The following is a 19,416-nucleotide window of genomic DNA, read 5'->3' on the forward strand; positions in this document are numbered from 1 at the left end:
ATTCTCATCTTATTCTCTTGATCCCTATGTGAACAATACACAGGGGATTTTAGTATGTTCCTAGAGTCATCATTTAAAGCCAGTTCTTGAAAATTTGTTAACAGACGTTCTTGGGATAGTGTACGTCTATCTTCAAGAATCTTCCAGTTCAATTCCTTCAGTATCACTGTGACACTCTCCCATGGATTAAACAAACCTGAGACCACTCATACTGCCCCTTGCTGCATACATTCAATACCCTGTGTTAGATCTATCAGGTGTGGGCCTCAGAGACCTGAGCAATAGTCTAGAACCACTCACGAGTGATTTGTATGCAATCTCCGTAGTATGTTGACTGCACTTCCCCAATATTCTACCAGTAAACTGATATCTATCACCTGCTTTATCCACAACTGAGCCTATGTGATCATTTCATTTCATACCCCTACAAAGTGTTACACCCAGGTATTTCTATGAGCTGGCCATTTCTAACTGTGACTCACTGATATTATAGTCATAGGATACTATGTCTTTTCATTTTGTGAAGTGCAAAATTTTACATTTCTGAACATTTAAAGCAAGTTGCCAATTTCTGAACCACTCTAAAATCTTATCAAGATCTAACTGAAGATTTATACGGCTTCTATTACATAGTACTTCATTTCAGCTGACTGCATGGTCTGCAAAAAGCCTGATGTTACTATTAATATTGTCTGCAAGGTCATTAATATACAACATGAACAGCAAGGGTCCCAACACACTTCCCTGAGGCACACTCGAAGTTACTTCTACACCTGACGACGACTCTCCATCCGTGATAACATATTCTGTCCTCCCTACCACAAATTTCACTTTATACCCCATATGAACTTTTGAACTGCCAGGCAATATTAATAGCAACTGAATACGTTTAGCAGCTGATGCAGTTGTCTATAATGAAGTGCTGCCTGAAAAAATTTGCACAAATATTCAGTTAGATCTTGATATGATTTAAAGCATTGTAAGAATTCACAGCTTTCTGAAAATATTAGAAATAAGATTGTGCATTTCACAAAACAAAACAAAAAATCATCCTATCACTACAATATTAATGAGTCATTGTTAGAATTGCTCAACTAATACAACCGTCTTGGTGTAATAATTTGTAGTAGAAGTGGAATCATCACTTATGGTCAGTTACAGTAAAGCAGATGGCAGGCTTCAGTTCATTGGTGGAAAACTAATGAAATGCAATCAGTCTACGTATGACATTCCTCATACAACACTCATTTGACTATTTCTAGAGTACTGCTTAAGTGCACGACACCTGTACCGAACAGGAATATCAGGAGATAATGAGTGTATACAAAGGAGGGCAGTCCAAACAGCCACAGATTAGTTTGATGTATGGAAGACTGTCACAGAGATTCTACAAATACTAAACTGGGAGACACTTGAAGATAGATGCAAACTGTTCTGTGAAATTTCACTTATTAATTTTAAAGTACCAGTCTTAAGTGAGGAATTTAGAAATTTACCACAGCCTTTAATGTATCACCTCTATAGGTATCTACAAGAGAAAATTCTACTCATTACAGACTGCACAGAGACATCTAACAATAATTCTTTCATACAATGTATGTTAACAGAATGGAAACAATCCATAATTACTGGTACAAAGGGAGGTCCCCTCTGCCATAAACTTCACAGTGCCTACAGAATATGGAGAGTACCTGTGGCATATGTGTTTGTGTAAACAGTGTATGTACTTTAGCTTTTCCAAACAAATAATGCAGTGCTAAATTTCTCAAAATTATTAATGTGTTTGAGTATTCTGAGGGAGATCCATTTCGGGTTCTATGGTTGTTTCTAACAGACAACTGTACCAAAACATGACTAACACTCAGATAAAGAATATGCTTGACTCTCTTCCTTGTGAGAGGCACAGCTGATACCCACTACTCTCTGAAGGGACCAATCAAAATGTCAACATGAGTCCCCATAAGTAACTTCCGTTACAAATTTTAAAAATTCCCTTTTGTACTGACTTGTATCAGCGTGAATACTTTTCTGTACAACAGTTATACAGAGCAGCAACACAATATTAAGCTTCTTAAAAAAATAAAAAATAAGTGCTCTCAACAAATTTTTGCTCTCAGCGTGAGCCCTAACTCTAACAGTCTAGTGAAAGCTGGTATGTTATGGAGGGTATTTTCTGGTAACATGGTACCACACCTTAGAAAGAAAAGTGAGCAAGTGAAGTACAGAGATCAGACTGTTTTAGCACTACCTATTGTATATATCACATTTCAAGGTTTTGAATTTATGAGCATGATGTGAGAGACCCATTTCAAATTTTTGAGAATAAGATACTATGCTATTTGATTACATAGTGAACAGTTTTTATGCTCAGCAGCATGAAGTCTGTGAAAGTATACCTATACACAATTCCAGAACAGCCCTGGTAGATTATAAAACAAAGCTGGGGAATGACGATTCTTCTCATGTTCTTTTTGGTAAGAAAAGCTTGCACAGTGAAACAAGTACTAATGGACTGAGAGTTGCCCAGTTTGTGCCGCCAATGATCTTAAAACAGTAAGCACATGTTTCCTGAGGTGAAGATATTGACAAGGGGACCTGGGAAATTGCAGGAACGAATAGTACAAATCAAATTAACCATATATTGGTATTCAAAAGATGGACAAGAGACATTGAAAACGTGCGCACATTTCTGGGAGCAAATTCAGGCTCAAACCATTATCTTGTAGCTGTAAAAAGTAAACAAAGGATTCTTGTGGCATTTATGGAAAGTATGGCAATACTAAAATCGAATATTTGGAAAATTCTAAGATAGGGATAAAGCATTTAATACTGGAATAAATTGAAACAGGTAGATATTACAGTTTGTAAAGCACAGTAATGATGTAGAGAACGAATGGGAATGTATTAAGAATAACATCATAATTCTGGCAAAGATGCAGTAGGGGAATCTAAAACACCCAGAAAGGAAGAGTGGTACAATGATGAATGTAGTCAATTGCTACAACATAGAGAGAGGAACAAGATTAAAATGTCTTCAATGAAATATGAAAATTAACTAGGCTACATACACATAGTGAAAAGAGGATAGAAACAGCAAGGATATGGAGAACAAAGAAAATAGAATCCTTAAAAAGGAAGACAGAAAATAGGTAAGAGAATTATAACAGGAATGAGAGTGGAAACCTGCCAACAGCAAAGAGGAGGGCGATGGACAGATGAAGAGAATATTTTAAAGAAATGGTGGAGGGTGATTGCATCAATGGGATGCAGTGGATATTCCATACAGTAGAACCAAAAATAGAAGAGCCTGCTCTCACAGAAGTAAAAAAGATGGTGAACTGTCAACAGAAGAAAAATCACAAATCTCTGGGAAATAATGGAATAATTGAAGAGTTGCTAAGGAGACGAGGCATTACTTTACACAGACAGATATGTAAGAAAGACAACGAGGCATGTTGCTCTAACTGCAGTTGCTCTAACTCTGTTGAATGTGGCATATAAGGTTTTATCCAGAACCTTGTATAATAGACTAGTCTCATATGTCGTAGATATATTGGGTGATTATCAATGCGGCTTTGGGTCTAATAGATCAGTTGTGGATCAGATATTTGTACTAAGGCAAGTACAAAGAAAAGCATATGAAAATAATACAAAACTGGGTGACATCTACATGGACTTCAAGCAGGCCTTTGATAGTCTCAATTGGGAAGAGATGTTACAAGATACGAAAGTGCTTGGCATACCATCCAAATATATTTCAGTTATTAAGGCAAACTTGGCAGATTCCAAGTCAATAGTGAGAGTGGATGGGGAATTAACTGACTTTATCAATATCAATAAAAGAGTCAGACAAGGTGATGGATGCCCTTTCCACAATGCTTTTCAGTATGATGTTAGAAGCAATTATATGAAAACTGCAAATATCTAGGAACATAAGTATGTGGACCATGAAGCTGGCTGTGTATGATGATGACACTGCAGTTGCTAGTACAGAAAGGATGTCATTGGAGAGAATAGTGGCAGAACTGAAAGAAATTGTACAGCATAGGAGACTGGTAAGTAATGAATCAAAGACTAAATATATGGAACTTCCTAGAATTGGGTGACAATAACTTGGATAACTTGACAGCAGCAGGTTTTAATTTTGAGCACATAAATAGTTTTGAATAAATAGAGGCTAACATTAATAAAGTAAATTCCATCTTCACTGAAATAAAAGCCTGTATTTTATGTTGTAATAGATGATATCATACATTTAAAAAGCTAATGAAATCTGAGATGATACATCAAGAGCTCAGAATGACCACATATATAAAGTTATGATGAGGCCAGTGGTTACATATATATGTGAAGCATGGACACTAACCAGCACTGATGAACAGCAAGTAAGGATATTTGTGTTGTAGCAAGAACAAACACAATGTACAAAATATAGTATTTTATACAGCAACACAGGTTGTACATAGTGCTGAACACATTGATTGGACAACAGTGATGCAACATAAAAGAGAACCCGAGCACTTGTTTGGGGTCACTTAAGTAATGATGTTTCTGTGGCAGTTCACCAGAGTGCACCAGGGGGATGACCCTGATAGCCTCTATAAGCAGACCTGTGAACTGTATGAACACACACACTGAAATCATGCACATCGTGAGTGAAGGTACATCACTCCTCCCTTCTTGGGGATGAGAAAACAACATACATAGATAAAAAACACTAGACACAGAAATATGCATGGTACATAAAAAAAACACAGGTACCGAGAAGGCAACGGTTCAAAAAAAGCTACGAAAAAAGCGTTGATATCATGAGAGAAAAAGAATGATCTCACAAGGCACAGAGATCACAAATCACAAAAAACACCAAGGATGGCAGTGATGTCCATTTCATCACCCGATGACGGTGGCTGCTGCAACACAGAGTGGGCATGCAACAGTGATGAGGAGGTGGACTGGCACACAAACCTCCCCCTCTCATGAGAGGCTGTACGGCAGGACCAAAGGTGGCATCTCCGTAGCAACATGCTTGTGGAAGTCAGTGCCAGAGGCATCAGTGGGCGCGTCGGAGATGACAGCTACAGTCGACCTGGCAATGGAGCTGGCAGTGGCAGGTGCAGCGTGGGCTGCACAAGCTATGGCAGTTGAGGAGAGAGAGCATAGGCAGGAACCCCAGACAGGTAACCACCCCCTCTGGAATATGAACCAGATCGTCTGCAGCACAGGTACAAATATTGGGTGATTGGATAGTGAAGGGGGAGGGGGGGCAGTGGGGGCTGGGGAGGCGATGGGCTCTCTGAAAGAAGGCCCGTCATGCTGGTCTCAGCAGGCTGAAGTGACGGAACATCCATCTGTCAGGCGTGTGGACAACCCACAGGTGCCGGTCGTGGTGATGGTCGACAATGGCAGGAACTCAGTTCGATCTGTGGCCAAAGCCACGAGCCCACACAGGCACACCTGGCCTGAACCATCATGGAGCTGGGGATGCCAGCTGACGTAGCATTGGATGCAGCAGGCGAAGGAGGGTCTGTGGTTGGTGTAGCAGCTCTGCCAGGGTGTTGTCCCTCACAAGAATGAAACGGTGTGAACTCAAATAATGGTCTAAAGCAGCTTCAGGGGACCTACCAGATACGTTCTCCCACATATGAGTTTTAAATTCAGCCTCACTATTAGATTGAGGATGAAATGGCAGAGCTGTAAGACTGTGAACACCACTACTCTGACAAAGAGGTGCAAATTCTTGAGAAGCAAACTGGGCCCTGTTATCGGTATCTATGATATACGGAAGTCCCTCAAGTGCAATAAATCTTAGACAAGGCCAAAGTAGTGGCTGCCACTGACATGGACAGACAGGGAGCCATACTGGGAAACTTGGAATAGGTGTTCACTACAATGAGCCAATACTGATTTACGAAGGGCCCAGTGCTGTGCTGTCAGCCGAGGAGAAAAAGACACACACAGGGCCACCTGTTGTTGAACATAGTCAGTGCATGTGGCAACAAGCCCCATACTTTCCTCATCTATGCCTGGCCAAGATACGTGCTGGTGGGCCAAAGATTTAGTCCGAGAGGTCACAAAATGACACATGCAGAAGCTGCAGTACATTACGGAATGAGGAAGCAAGAATAACAACCCAGGGAGCAGTGTCCTCTGTAGCCAACAAAAAAAAAAAAAAAAACATCAAACAGACAAAGGCAGTGCTGGAGGGTGGAGTAATTATGCAAGGGATCCGAGGCACGACCTGGGGGTTTTTCTGGCCAAACGTGGAGCACAAAAGAGAGGACTCAACCAAGTACAGGATCAACAGTGACAGCCAATGCTATCATGGCACTAGTGATGCGAAAACCGTCGACTGCATTCTGGTTCTCAACATCTGAACAGAAACAAAGTAACTCATCCTGATCAAACGCTGGGTCTGGCCCTATCGGAAAGTGATGGCATGGTGCGCCTTCAGCCAGTAATCAATCTGATAATGATAACAGGAGGGGAAGGGAGCCCACCAGTGCAAACAATGCACTGCCTTGTCTGGCATGGCAGCCTAAAGATTAAAAAGAGCAACCAAAGGCTTGTGATCTGTGATTAAATAAAACTTTGAACCATAAAGAAGGACCCGAAATTTCTTGAGGCGAACACAATAGCTAAAACCTCCTTTTCAGTCTGAGAATACTGCTGCTGAGCAGGAGTTAAACTCTTAGATATGTAAGAAATGAGTCGCTCAGACTGGTCCACATATTTGTGCATCAACACCATGCCCCGGCTGTGCTGAGAGGCATCGGTAGCCAGCACAAGATGCTGGCACAGCTGAAAAGTGGCCAGACACAGAGCAGATTGAAGCTTAGGTTTAAACAAAGCAAATGCTCGGTCACAAACTGGGGCCCAGAAAAAGGCACTTTTTCCAAAAGCATGTGCAAGGGCTGAGCAACAGGGGATGCGTCCAGTAAAAAATTATGGTAGTACACAATTTTACCTAGAAAACCATGCAGTTCCTTAACAGAGGTCGGCTCTGGCAAAGCCAAAATTGCACCAACATGATGATGCGCTAGTTGACCCCTGTGCAAGAAACCTGAAAACTTAGGTACCTGATTGACAGCTGAAAAAATTGTGGTTTGGCAAGATTGCACTTGAGACCCGCTCATTGCAAATCAGGAAAAGGTGATCAGAGATTGCTAATGTGGTCTTCAGTGGAAGACCCAGAAACAATGATATCATTGAGGTAAGGTGCAGCTGGTTACAGAGGCTGTCATATGTTCTAAAAAAAAACCTGAAAAATTGTGGGCGTGCTAGCGAGGCTAGAACGCAACTGTTGATATTGATATAGGCCAAAAGGCATAGTGACTGTAGGGTCTTGTACCATAGAAATCAAGGGAGAGAATGTTGTTTGGTGGCCAGTATCCTCTTTCTACAACACAAATGCACTCGTGGATGAACACGGTTCTTTATTTACATGTACAGATAGTTGCTACTTAACTTTAATAGAGTCCATGTGTTGTGGTACAATTTGATCCATAATAGTCATCTTGCAGACAATCTTGGTAATCTTGCTATAATCTGACACTATGTACTGTCATAGCCTGAGGTGTGAACAGAGCCTGGTGAGTTATTGTGGCAGTGACTGAGTTAATGAGGCTGAGCGACTGATCCTCCTGTCAGCGGCAATGGCCTAAATACCTGCAGTCAAGAGGACATAAGTGATGTGTTGCTTGCGAGTCTGTCTCTGGCCTCTCTTGTTATAGGTGCACTTGATTGAGCACCTACTTTCAATCTTTTCACTACATCTTTGCCGATCGTTGCGCAGGCAGGAGCTTACACCAGCCCGTCCCCCCCCCCCCCCCCCCTCCACGCCACCCCTCAAAATGCCGCACTGTTTTGTGCCGGGAAGATGTGAATGATAACGGGGAGGAACACAGGACACTGGACATAGAGATGAACTGGGTGCCATGACTGTGGAGGATGGTGTTCTCCTGGCTGTACCCTTCCATGTGTCAACAGGAACATCCTCTGGAAAACTGCTGCCAGAGCACATGCCCAGGCTTCAGGGTGTGTCCTGGGGTGATGGCAGGTTCATATCCATCGAGTCAGTTAGCGGGTATGGTGGGGGCAAGTGTACATTGTCCATCCGCTTCTTCTGGTGTGCCATGGTGGCACCAGTGGGCGGCTGTGAAGACCATGGAATCCCATGAGGCCATGAATCTGGGAGAAGGAAAGCAGCAGACGCACGGGGCAAATGACATGCGCGAATTTGGTTCTGGTGGCAGCACTGCAAACTATCGGGACCTGCAGTTAAGTATGTAAAAGATCCAAGGTGTTCCTGGATCATGCTTCTTTCCCAGTACCCACGGATGCCATAAACCCTGAAGAGAAAAAGACTGTGTTGTGCAAAGCGATACTTGCGAACCGTTGGTGGTGCTGGTTCCTGAGGTGGGTGCAGCAAGGACAGCAGCATCCGATTGTGGCGGTCATGCAGGTGTTCTGTCGTTGATGGTCCGTCTCGTGGTTGGGAGTGATAGGAAGCGAGAAAGAGTTGCAGTGCCTGTTCCTGTGTGTAAGTGGTGTGAAGTTTGGCCATCTGTGGTTTGAAAGTGTGTACGAAGCATTCTGCATCTCTGTTGGACTGGGGGTGAAACGGAGAACTTGTTAGATTAAGAATGCCATTTCGGTTACAAAACTGATCAAAATCCAGAGAAGTGAACTGTGGTTCATTGTCCGACACAAGTACTTCTGGCAAATGTTCTATGTGAAATATGGAGGACAACACTTGAATGGTGCTACATGATGTAGTAGAAGTCATAGGCACTGCAAACGGGAACTTACTAAAAGAGTCTATCACTACGAGCCAACAACTGTTTCAAAATGGTCCTGCAAAGTCAATGTGCACTTGCTGCCATGGCGATTGAGTCTTAGGTCAAGATGCAAATGTGTGTGGTGGAGCAGATTGGTTTTTTTGCACATGCGCGACACTGACATCATCTGTTCAATTGGGTGTCCGTGCCCAGCCAAGTACAGTGCACTAACTGTTTAGTGTGAACAACTCCCCAATGTTCTTGGTGGAGCAATCGCAACACATCCTTTTGCAACACTTTGGGAATAAGTACGTGCTATTGTCCATGTCACTCTAAACTAGAAACATATCCTGTTGAACTGAAAGGTTATGTCGACATGTAAAATATTGGCACACAACTAAGTTCTCGATACTGTCCAATGAAAGAGGCCAAGACGTGTGAATGTAATGCAACAAAATCATCAGATCTGGGTCCGCTTCCATGACCTGTGCAATTTTTCTGTAGTGCAAGGGAAGAGATTCCAGCAATTCAGAGTCCTGCACATCGAGTTGGCAACAAGATGAAGTAGATGCTCAAAATCAGAGGTCTGGGCCAATCAGAAGGTGAGATAGGGCGTCTGCATTGCCATGCTTTGCCGTAGGTCTGTACACAATTTGATACTGATACTGTGAAAGCAACAAAGCCCAACGTTGCAATTTTTGAGCATTGTGTGTAGGTACCAGCTTTCACAGATGAAACGAGGGCTGCAAAGGCTTGTGATCTGTCACTAAAAAGAACTTGCGACCATACAAATAGTGATGGAATTTTGCACATCATACCCAATAGTGAGAGCCTATTTTTCTATTTGAGAATAATTGAACTGAACTTGTGTGAGGAACTTTGCGGCAACAGCAATGGGTCTGTCTTGTGCACCAATTCTGTGCGAAAGCACAGTGCCGTATCCATAGGAAGAAGCATTGCCTTGCAAAACTACTGGCTTGGCTGGGTTAAAATACACTAAACATCTGTGACTAAACAAGGCATTTGTGAGTTTATTAAATTTGTCTTGACAATCTTTATTCCCAACAAAGGTACATTTTTGTGATGCAGGCGATGCAACGGAGCTGCAATATGAGCGACATTTGGTATAAGCCGAATGTAGTATGCCGTCTTGCCTTGTACTGACTGCAGTTCAGACACATTGTGAGGAACAGGCAGGTCACAGATTGCAAGCAAATGAGATTGGAGAGGGTGCACACCCTGACTTTTATCACATGACCTAAGTACTGTAGTTCAGTTTGAAATAAGTCACACTTTTTGAGACAACACTTGAGTCCCACTTGAGACAACACTCAAAAAAGAGTATGCAAATTTGCAATCTGTTTTTCCTCTGATGTATGACCTGAGATGACAATTTTGTCAAGGTAGTTTGAACAAAATGGCATTTGTACAGTCAGCTGTTTAAAATAACATTGAAAATTGGCAGATGCGGAACTGCTGCTGAAAGACAAATGCAAATACTTGAACAGTTCTAAGTGTGTATTTACAACAAATAGTTTATGTGATTCTTCATCCAGTGGAATTTGTAAGCAGACTTCAAGCAAATCTGTCTTAGAAAAGTAATGTCCTGCAGCAAGCCTGTCCATGAGTTCGCAGGGCGAGGTAACGGTTAACTGGCAACTACTGCCTGTAGGTTGACTGTAGACTTGATGTCAACACAAATGCGACCAGAAGGCTTAGGCAACAAAACGAGAGGACTTGTCCATTGACTAGCTTGAATGGGAGCAATTACACCATTATCTTGCAATTCCTTCAATTTACTTACTACTTTGTCTCTTAAAGTAATTGGAATGTGGCAGGCCCAGAAAAACTTGGGCTATGCATTGTCTTTCAATGTAACATGCAATACAGGGCTATTAGATTTTCCCATTCCTCCTGAAAGTAGTCCAGGAAACTCTTTAAGCAAACTAGTGACAATGCCTTTTGGGTCAAAGGCTGACAATGTAAGTCCAGACAAATCATAGGTATCTAAACCCAATATGTTCTCACTGTCTCTTGATTTCAACACAGTAAATTTCACTGTCCTAGTGTTAGGTTTGTAAGTGGCAGGCAAACTACCCTGTCCAAGCACTGGAATTTGCTGCCCATTGTAAGCAATGAGGTGTTCTGAATGTGTGGGTCGGATCCTATTCTCGTTGCCACTATAGGGTCTTGTACCATAGGAATCAATGGAGAGGATGTTGTTTGGTGGCTGGTATCCTCTTTTTACAACACAAATGGACATGTGGATTAACACGATTCTTTATTTACATGAACAGATAGCTGCTATTTAACTTAAATAGAGTCCATGTGTTGTGGTGCAAACTCATCCATAATAGTCCTCTTGCAGACACTCTCAATAATCTTGCTATAATCTGATGCTATGTGCTGTCGTAGCCTGAGATAAGAACAGAGGCTGCACTCCAGTGAATGACAGATGCCAAACTGGTGAGTTAGTCCGACAGTGACTGAGTTAATGAGGCTGAGTGACTGACCCTCTGGTCAATGATGGCAGTCTAAATACTTGTGATTGAGAGTGTGTTGGCAGTGTGTTGTTTTAGAGACTGTCTCTGGCCTCACTCGTGATAGGTGTGCATAATCAAGCGCCGACTATCGATCTTCACACTACATCTTTGCCAATCGTGTGCTGGCGACAGCTTACGCCAGCACAGTGGCAACAAGAAGGCGCCTAGAGGCATCACCCGAGGTGAGCTGGAGGTATGCTTCCAACAAAACTATCTCAGAAAAGTAGTGGCTGCCTGACAGTTTCGAGAGCAATGTGTCTTGGCAGCGCAAAGGGTATGTATGTATTATGGACTGTGCATTAATCGTGCTGCAGAGTTGAAGCCTACCCATCAGCTTCTTAACAATGACCAGTGTTGTAGCCAATTCATTAGATGAAGTAGGCCAAATGATATCGAACGATGTCAGACGGTCCAATTTGGTCTTGACGGAGTTGTGCAATGTGACAGGCACCTGACATGCCCAACAAAAAATGAGGGTGCGCAGTCTCTTTCATGGTAATGTGGATCTGAAAACTGGTAGCACAACCTAGTTTAGGGTAAAACAGAACAGAGAGACTCCAGTCACTGATACAGAACTTGATCTGACACTAAATGTATCTCATTGGCTGTGGAGAAACCAAAAGCATCTAACCCAAACAGGCCTGCGGTATGGGAATTATCCACAACAAGAAAGGTGAGAGGGCAAAAAACCGATTTGTAAGAGGAAGGAGCAGAGCACTGACATTGGGTCAGAAGCTGCTAACCAACTTCCGTGAAACCTGTTTGAGGGGAAGGAAGCCCAAGTTCACGTACATTTGTGAGTTTAGTAAAGCCACTTGCATCTTTAGTGGTTTGTTAAACACATACAAGTCAATAAACAGTTTGTTCTGAGAAACAGTCTTGGTAGAGTTATAGTTTATATCCATCAGTGTTACTGTCTCTACCACATTTGAAGAGGAGTTTCACACCAATGCAAAGTGGCCTCTCTTTCAACACCTGTGAATTTCTGACAATGATAAAATTCTATATGTGTTGCAGTGACATGCATTCTGTCACAGTAATACGCTGAGAGAAGCTTGCACACTTCATCATATGGTAAGCTGGCCAGTTCTTGCAAAGGTTCAAGTTGGCACAACAATTGATATATGCATGGCAAAAGTCAGGAAATGAAGAAAGCCCTACACTGGTTTGCATCACCCACACAAAAAACCTGGAAATTTTGGTGTAACTGTGTCTCATATGAGTCCCAATCTTCAGCCGATTCATCGTTCACCAGAAACGGTGGTCATTGCACTGATGGGAGAGTAACGTGCCACAGACATGTAGACGCCATGTGATTAAGAGCAGTGGCAAGAACCTGCTTTTGCTCCAAACAAACTTGCTACTCGGCAAAGAGACACTGGAGTATTTCTTCCACCGAGATGTTTGCCAGGTGACTTAGCACTGACACTAAAATGCGGAGAAAATGTGACCCTCACTTGTTGCCAAGTTTGTTATAACAAGAACAAACACGATATATAATACTTTATGGAGGAACACCTATTTACAGGTGGCATGTAGCACTGAAAATATTGACTAGACAACAGTAAGACAGCGTGAAGAATGCATCAGGCACTTGTTTGGGATTACTTAAATATGCTGTTCCTCTGGTGGCTCAACAGAGTGCAACAGGGGGCAACACAGATGGCCTCTATCAGCAGACCTGTGAGCTGTATGGACGCATGCTCCAAGCATCGTGAGTTAAGGTTCATCTATTTGAATAAAGAATACTGTGGAAAATGTATGGAGGGATCCGATATAATAATGGTACTTGGAGAGCAAGGATCGATTATGAGTTGGATCTTTTCATGCAGGGAGCTCTAAAGCTCATTAAAAATAAAAGAATAGCCTGGATGGAGGACACAAGAACTACAAGGAAATCCTTCCAGTGGAAACCAATAGGAAGAAGAGTAAAATGAAGAGCACAAATATGATGGCTGAATGATGCAGAAGAAAACCTCAGAGCCCTAGGAATCTGAGGATGGAGAAGGGAGAAGGAAGATGAATGATGGGGCAGAGAGGAAATTTTAAAGGAGGCAATGACCCATGAAGTGCTGTGAAGCCACATGAAGAAGCACTATTTACTGTGTAATTACATATGCACACTGTTGGTTGTGCTACATTTATGTTCTGCTGCAAATTATTGAGTATCTTGCCTTATGTTCCTGCCAGACTCTGAGAAATTGCCCAGCTTGCATATCTACAGCTTTGCAGAACCATTGAAACCTCTTTGTGAAGTAACAGTGACAACTGCTGATCATTTCGCTATTGTCAGTTACTTCTGAATTATTAACATTCATAAAATTGTTATTCGCTTTGATGCAGAATGCAGTTTAGGTTACTCTCTTTGTCCCATTCTATATCATTTTGATTTTATTACTTTAATTAACACTGGACACATACTTGTCAATCTCTCAAACTTGTAATACTTTCAGGTCCTGAAACCCAAGGTTCTCACTCGATACTTGTCCACGAATGACAGGGCAATCACAATACGTGCTGTCTGTCTGTCTGAATTTCACATCCTTAGACTCATAGATTATAAGGTAAGCATTGTGTATTGTGGCTTATTGATTAGTTTAAAAATTCAAATGTCTGTGTAATATGAGAAGTAAAGGTAACAACTTACCAAGTAGTAGAATTACTGAGTTATTGAATGGCACATACATAAGACTGAAACCTTTGTAGCTTTTATTTATGTAGTAAGGATGTCCTATACAGCTGTATTTTTATTGTAATTAATTTTGGTGTTCCCTTACATGAACTTGAGGTCCATCTATGATACCAGTTGATCACATGAATACCTGCTAATCATTATACATCTCACAGAGGATATAAGAAATCGATACACACTGCGCTGAAGTTGCATTCCTGTTTGTGGTGTGAACAGTGACAGCAAAACCGACTAAGCTGTTCAGTCTAGTTGATGTGTTCCATTACACCATCTTCACATCTCTCTGTGATACTAGTTGATCATACGGATACTGGGTAATCATTAAATGTCTCTTAGAGGGTATACAAAATTAGTAAATGGGAAAGCAACTTCAGCATAGCAGACATCAATTTATTATATGATCTATGAGATGTACAAGGGCTACTTTTTTTTTCAAGGTCCAGTCATTTGTGAAATAGAACCATAGTGAAAATCAAAAATGTTTATTTGCAACATTTAGCTACATCTTACAGCTACTTCTCTACATAGTCACCACTTTGACTTAGACATTTGTCATACCACGGTACCAACTTTCCAACACCCCTGTCATAGAAGGCAGCCACCTGTTCTTTCAGCCATTTCTCTATGGTAGTATTCAGTTCACCGTCTGTGCCAAAATGCTGTCCCCATAGCCAGTGATTCATGTGAGGAAAGAGATGAAAATCAGAGGAAGCAAAGTCCATGTGATATGATGGGCCATCAAACAATTCCCATCTAAAATGCTACAGGAGCATCTTTGTCGTAGTTGCAGTGTGTGGCCAGCTTTTTGATGGGGATTGTTTGATCACCCACCATACGACCTGGACTTCACTCCCTCTGATTTTCATCCCTTTGCTCACATGAAATGCTGACTGCAAGGACAACATTTTAGCACAGACAACGAGCTGCAGGCCACCAGAGAGAAAGCACAGGTGGCTGCCTTCTGTGATGACAGTATTGCAAAGTTAAACCACACTGTGACACATTTCTAAGCTGGAGCGGTGGCTATATAGAGAAATAACTGCAATGTTGCAAATAAAACGTTTTGACTTTCATTACGGTTTCTATTTAGTGACCAATCAGAACCTGTGAAAAATAACCCTCATATAATGATTACCTGGTATCTGTAAGATCACCTTCATCATAGAGGAGCCTGAAGATGGTGTAATGCAGCAGTTTTCAAACATTTTTGCAGATGAAACCCTTTTGATATACTAAATATTTTATGGAGCCCTAAAATAAGAAAAACTTAGTTTTATGTTCATTCTTTAATTATAATCATTTTACGACAATTCTACAAAAGTAAGTACATTATACACTACTGACTTATACAGCAATATGCAAGACAACACACAATAATGCAGTACACAAAATAGCACTGTATTGATTCCACAGCAAATGGTAAAATTGTTTTCATTTGATGGGATGTATGAATTCCCCCCCCCCCCCCCCCCCTACAACCAACTGCTTAATGTCAGGCTCGATAGAAGAGACTCGACGATGCGTGTCGGGTTCAGCATCCAATCTGTTGCACTATTTAGTCATTTAGAGAACTTTGTTTCATACAAGTATGTTGTTGAGAACAGGAGAAGAGCAGTCAGAGTCTATGTGGCAAGTTATGGATATTCATCATGAACCCTGCAGGAAAAATCGTCAAGTGAATAATGATTCTATATTCAAATCTGTTGTCAAAATGGATTCCTAGCTTTCGTTTGACATGTTTTCTGGCATCTACAAATTCTGCACAAAAGGATACTGAACCCATGAATTTATTTTCAGTTTTCTGTTATGCTCTTCATGAAAATACATCTCAAAAGATACCTGCGTATCACAGAGATATTGTGTCAGGTTTTCAGCTGTTTCATTCAGTAACTCTGCTGTCTCATTAGCAAATACATTCAGTGTTAAAAGGCTTTCTAATTCTCTCTTCCAAAAACAAACAATCGAAATTTATTGTTTTTAAGGCAGTGATTTTGTTATTAGTATTGAAAATTATTGTTTGTTTTCCATGTAAAGATTGATTTAATTCATTATTTTTTCCAGATATATCTGCTGCAAAAACTAGTCTGAAAAACCGAGTCACCTTGCTCAAACTGTCTTTTAATTTAAAAGAAATGTCAGTCATAAAATCTTGTAATTCAAACACTTATTTTGAATAATCTCATTATGTGGTTACCCCACAAGAACTGTCTAACCTTAGTGTGGAGGCATAGTGTTTTATATCTGCCCTCATAATCTTCACACAATATTGAAAACACTCCCACTGTAAGGGGCTACTTTTACTGCTTTATCAAGAAACAATTTTAGATTTGGCATCTTTATTGTGAATGTTTTTCTGTGCAGGATACACTGGCTGTAATTACAGTTTGGTGCTTTACTTTTTATTAGGATACCATTCCTGCTGTTTTACCAGTCATTGCCTTGGCCCCATCTGTACAAATATCGATACAATCATTCCAGTTGAGGTCATTTATTTCAAAAAAGTTTTAATTGTGTTAAAAAATTCCTTTTCTGATAGTGTTAGTTGGCAGTTGTGGGCATGTGAGCAAGTCTTCTTTGAGTGAATATTTATGTGGACATAGTACAATATCAGCAAGATGTCCAGTTCAGCAACATCAGTCGACTCACCCATTTGAGAGACGAATTTGATATGTTGAAGGCAAGCAACTAGAGAGAGAAAGAGAGACAGACAGGGAGAGGGAGGGAGAAAGTGTCAGACAACCACTGCACACACATGTAGGGATGAGTATCGAGTCACCGCATACCTTTTTGTCCAAGTTAAATTATTTTACTTGCAGTTTTCAATCATTTGCCTGTTGCCTCATTTTCACCATTACACATTGATTTGTAAGAACTGTTTTTCTCAGTGTATGACAAGACTTGATATGCTTTGTTCTTTAGGTTGATATTATTTTGGTGGATCCTTCAGAGAGGCCATGTTGAGCCCCAGCACTCTGTGGAATAGAATTTCAGTATCACTGGTTTAGTGAAAACTGAAATCAACTGCAATAAAAGTGAGACCTATAAATACAGCTGAAGATGTCATCCCTACTATCCTTCTGGTCTCCCTCTCTTTCTCTCCATGCCAGCTGACAGCATAGTGTTTAACTGGGCTGGGATTTACAGTTTGGTGGGAGTGAGAGGTTACATCAAGTGGAGTGGGTGAGGGAAAAAAGAGGCAGGGAGCAGGAGAAAAGATTCAGCAAAGATGGCTGAAGGCAAGAAATTAATTTGGAAGGGAGAGGTAGCAGGTGACATGATAGCAATGTGGCAACAGTTAGTTCGTGCAACACACAGTGATGTTGTGGAGCATATAGGGGGAGTGGGAGACAGTACACTGTAGGTGGGTTTGTAACCAATAGAGGGAAAGCAGCACTACTACTTTGACCTCTCAAGTGACCTGGCTTGTTTCATGTTGTGATCTGTACAAGAAAAATAATTTAGAATTCAGCAGCCTCTTCCAATGTGCCTAATAGACTCCATGAGATTCTCTACAAGGAATACTCTCAAGTACTATTAATAATCATTCAGTATGTGTCCAGGAATAGACATGTTATTTAATGACTGTACTTGCACCTACAAGAATTATGACAAAGAAGGCCAGTATAATAAATTCCATCTTCTAATATTGTTCCATCACTTAAATGTCTATCTGTTATGTTATTACTCTACCAGCTGATTAAGTGGAATCAAATTGAGAGGTATTATTAAAAAACCAGTTACGAGGGTCATTCCAAAAGAAATGCACACTATTTTTGTAAAAATACAGTTTTCATTCTGCATGTGTGAAAGTTTTACAGTGTGTAGATACATCCTTCTCCCTTGTTTTCAAACTTAGTTCAACCTGTTATCGTGAGTGGCACCGTCACAGCACGTCTTCAAGACGGCTGCTACACTTGACATTCGTCAGAAGCAACAGCATTCGTCAGAAGCAACGTGCTGTCATAGGATTCCTGTGCTGTGAAAATGATACAGTGGGAAAGATCCATGAGAGGTTGAAAAATGTGTATGGAGATGCTGCTGTCAATTGCAGTACAGTTAGTCGGTGGGTAAGCAGATTACGTGATGAAAGCAGGCACGGCAATATTGAGGATTGTCCTCACAGTGGCTGGCCTCGTACTGCACACACTCCAGACAATGTGCAGGGAGTCAACGAATTGGTGACTGCTGACAGATGCATCACAGTGTACGAATTGTCAGGCTACGCTGGGATTGGGGAAGGAAGTGTTTGCAGAATACTGAAAGTGTTGGCGTTAAAAAAGGTTTGTGCCAGGTGGGTTCCCAGGTGTCTCCCAAAGAAACAAGAAAAACGGTATACAGCAAACTTTTGGAACAGTACGAGAATGGTGGAGATGCATTTCTTGGAAGAATTGTGACAGGTGATGAAACACGGCTCCATAATTTTTCACCAGAGACGAAGAGCCAATCAATGGAGTGGCATCGTGCAAATACATTCAAGAAAAAAAATAGTTCAAAATCACACCTTCTGCTGGAAAAGTTAGGGCTACGGTGTTTAAATTCTGATGCATATGTGACGACACTGAAGAAACTTTGAGCTCAACTGAGTCGTGTTCAACCGCATCGGCAAAAGCAGGATGTTTTGCTGTTGCACGAAAATGCATGGCCATATGTCAGTCAAAAAACCGTGGAAGCGATCGCAAAACTCGGATGGACAACACTGAAACATCCAACTTACAGTTCTGACCTGGCTCCATGTGACTATCATCTCTTTGGGAAACTGAAAGACTCTTTTTGTGGAACAAGGTTTGAAGATGATGACTCCCTTGTGCACGCTGCCAAACAGTGGCTCTAACAGGTTGGTCCAGAATTTTATCGTGCAGGTATACAGGTGCTGGTTCCAAGATGGCGTAAGGCAGTTGAGAGGGATGGAAATTATGTGGAGTAATGAAAATACTATTCCTAAAGGGTGTATCTACACACTGTAAAACTTTCAGATATGTAGAATAAAAGATGGATTTTTAAAAAAGTAGTGTGCATTTCTTTTGGAGTGACCCTCGTACAAGTTAAATACTTTGAAATCGAAGCAGTTGGGAAGTAACAAATATTTCCATTTTCAAGACAGGTAAATTGGTTAGACATTAAAGAAACTCAATTCAGCTGTAGATATCACATGTTCCATGGTAAAAGACCTTCATCACTTTCAAACTACAAGATGGTGCATGACCGATGAAATGTGGTTTTACTGTCCACATGTTTTACTCAATGTGAAATTCAGTACCAGAAGAAATATTTACAAATGCTATGAAAACACAGCCTCATGTCTAACAACAACTACAACAACAACAAAAACTGTAGAAAATTGCAGAAACTGCTCATTGTGGTTTCTAGTGCACATTCCTCAATGTGATTCTAAAATCAGTCACTA

The 19,416-nt window shown here is 41.2% G+C and overlaps 1 protein-coding gene across 1 annotated transcript in view; it reads left to right on the forward strand.

Annotated features, from left to right (window-relative positions):
* LOC126295279 (uncharacterized) overlaps positions 1-19,416 on the forward strand; it is a 262,374-nt gene that overhangs the window by 99,258 nt on the left and 143,700 nt on the right. Inside the window, exon 4 of the mRNA XM_049987708.1 lies at positions 13,774-13,884. Within this exon, the coding sequence (XP_049843665.1) occupies positions 13,774-13,884 (111 nt within the window). The remainder of the gene's footprint in view (positions 1-13,773; positions 13,885-19,416) is intronic.

The sequence above is a fragment of the Schistocerca gregaria genome, chromosome 11 (genome assembly GCF_023897955.1).
Source record: "Schistocerca gregaria isolate iqSchGreg1 chromosome 11, iqSchGreg1.2, whole genome shotgun sequence".
Lineage (NCBI taxonomy): Eukaryota > Metazoa > Arthropoda > Insecta > Orthoptera > Acrididae > Schistocerca > Schistocerca gregaria.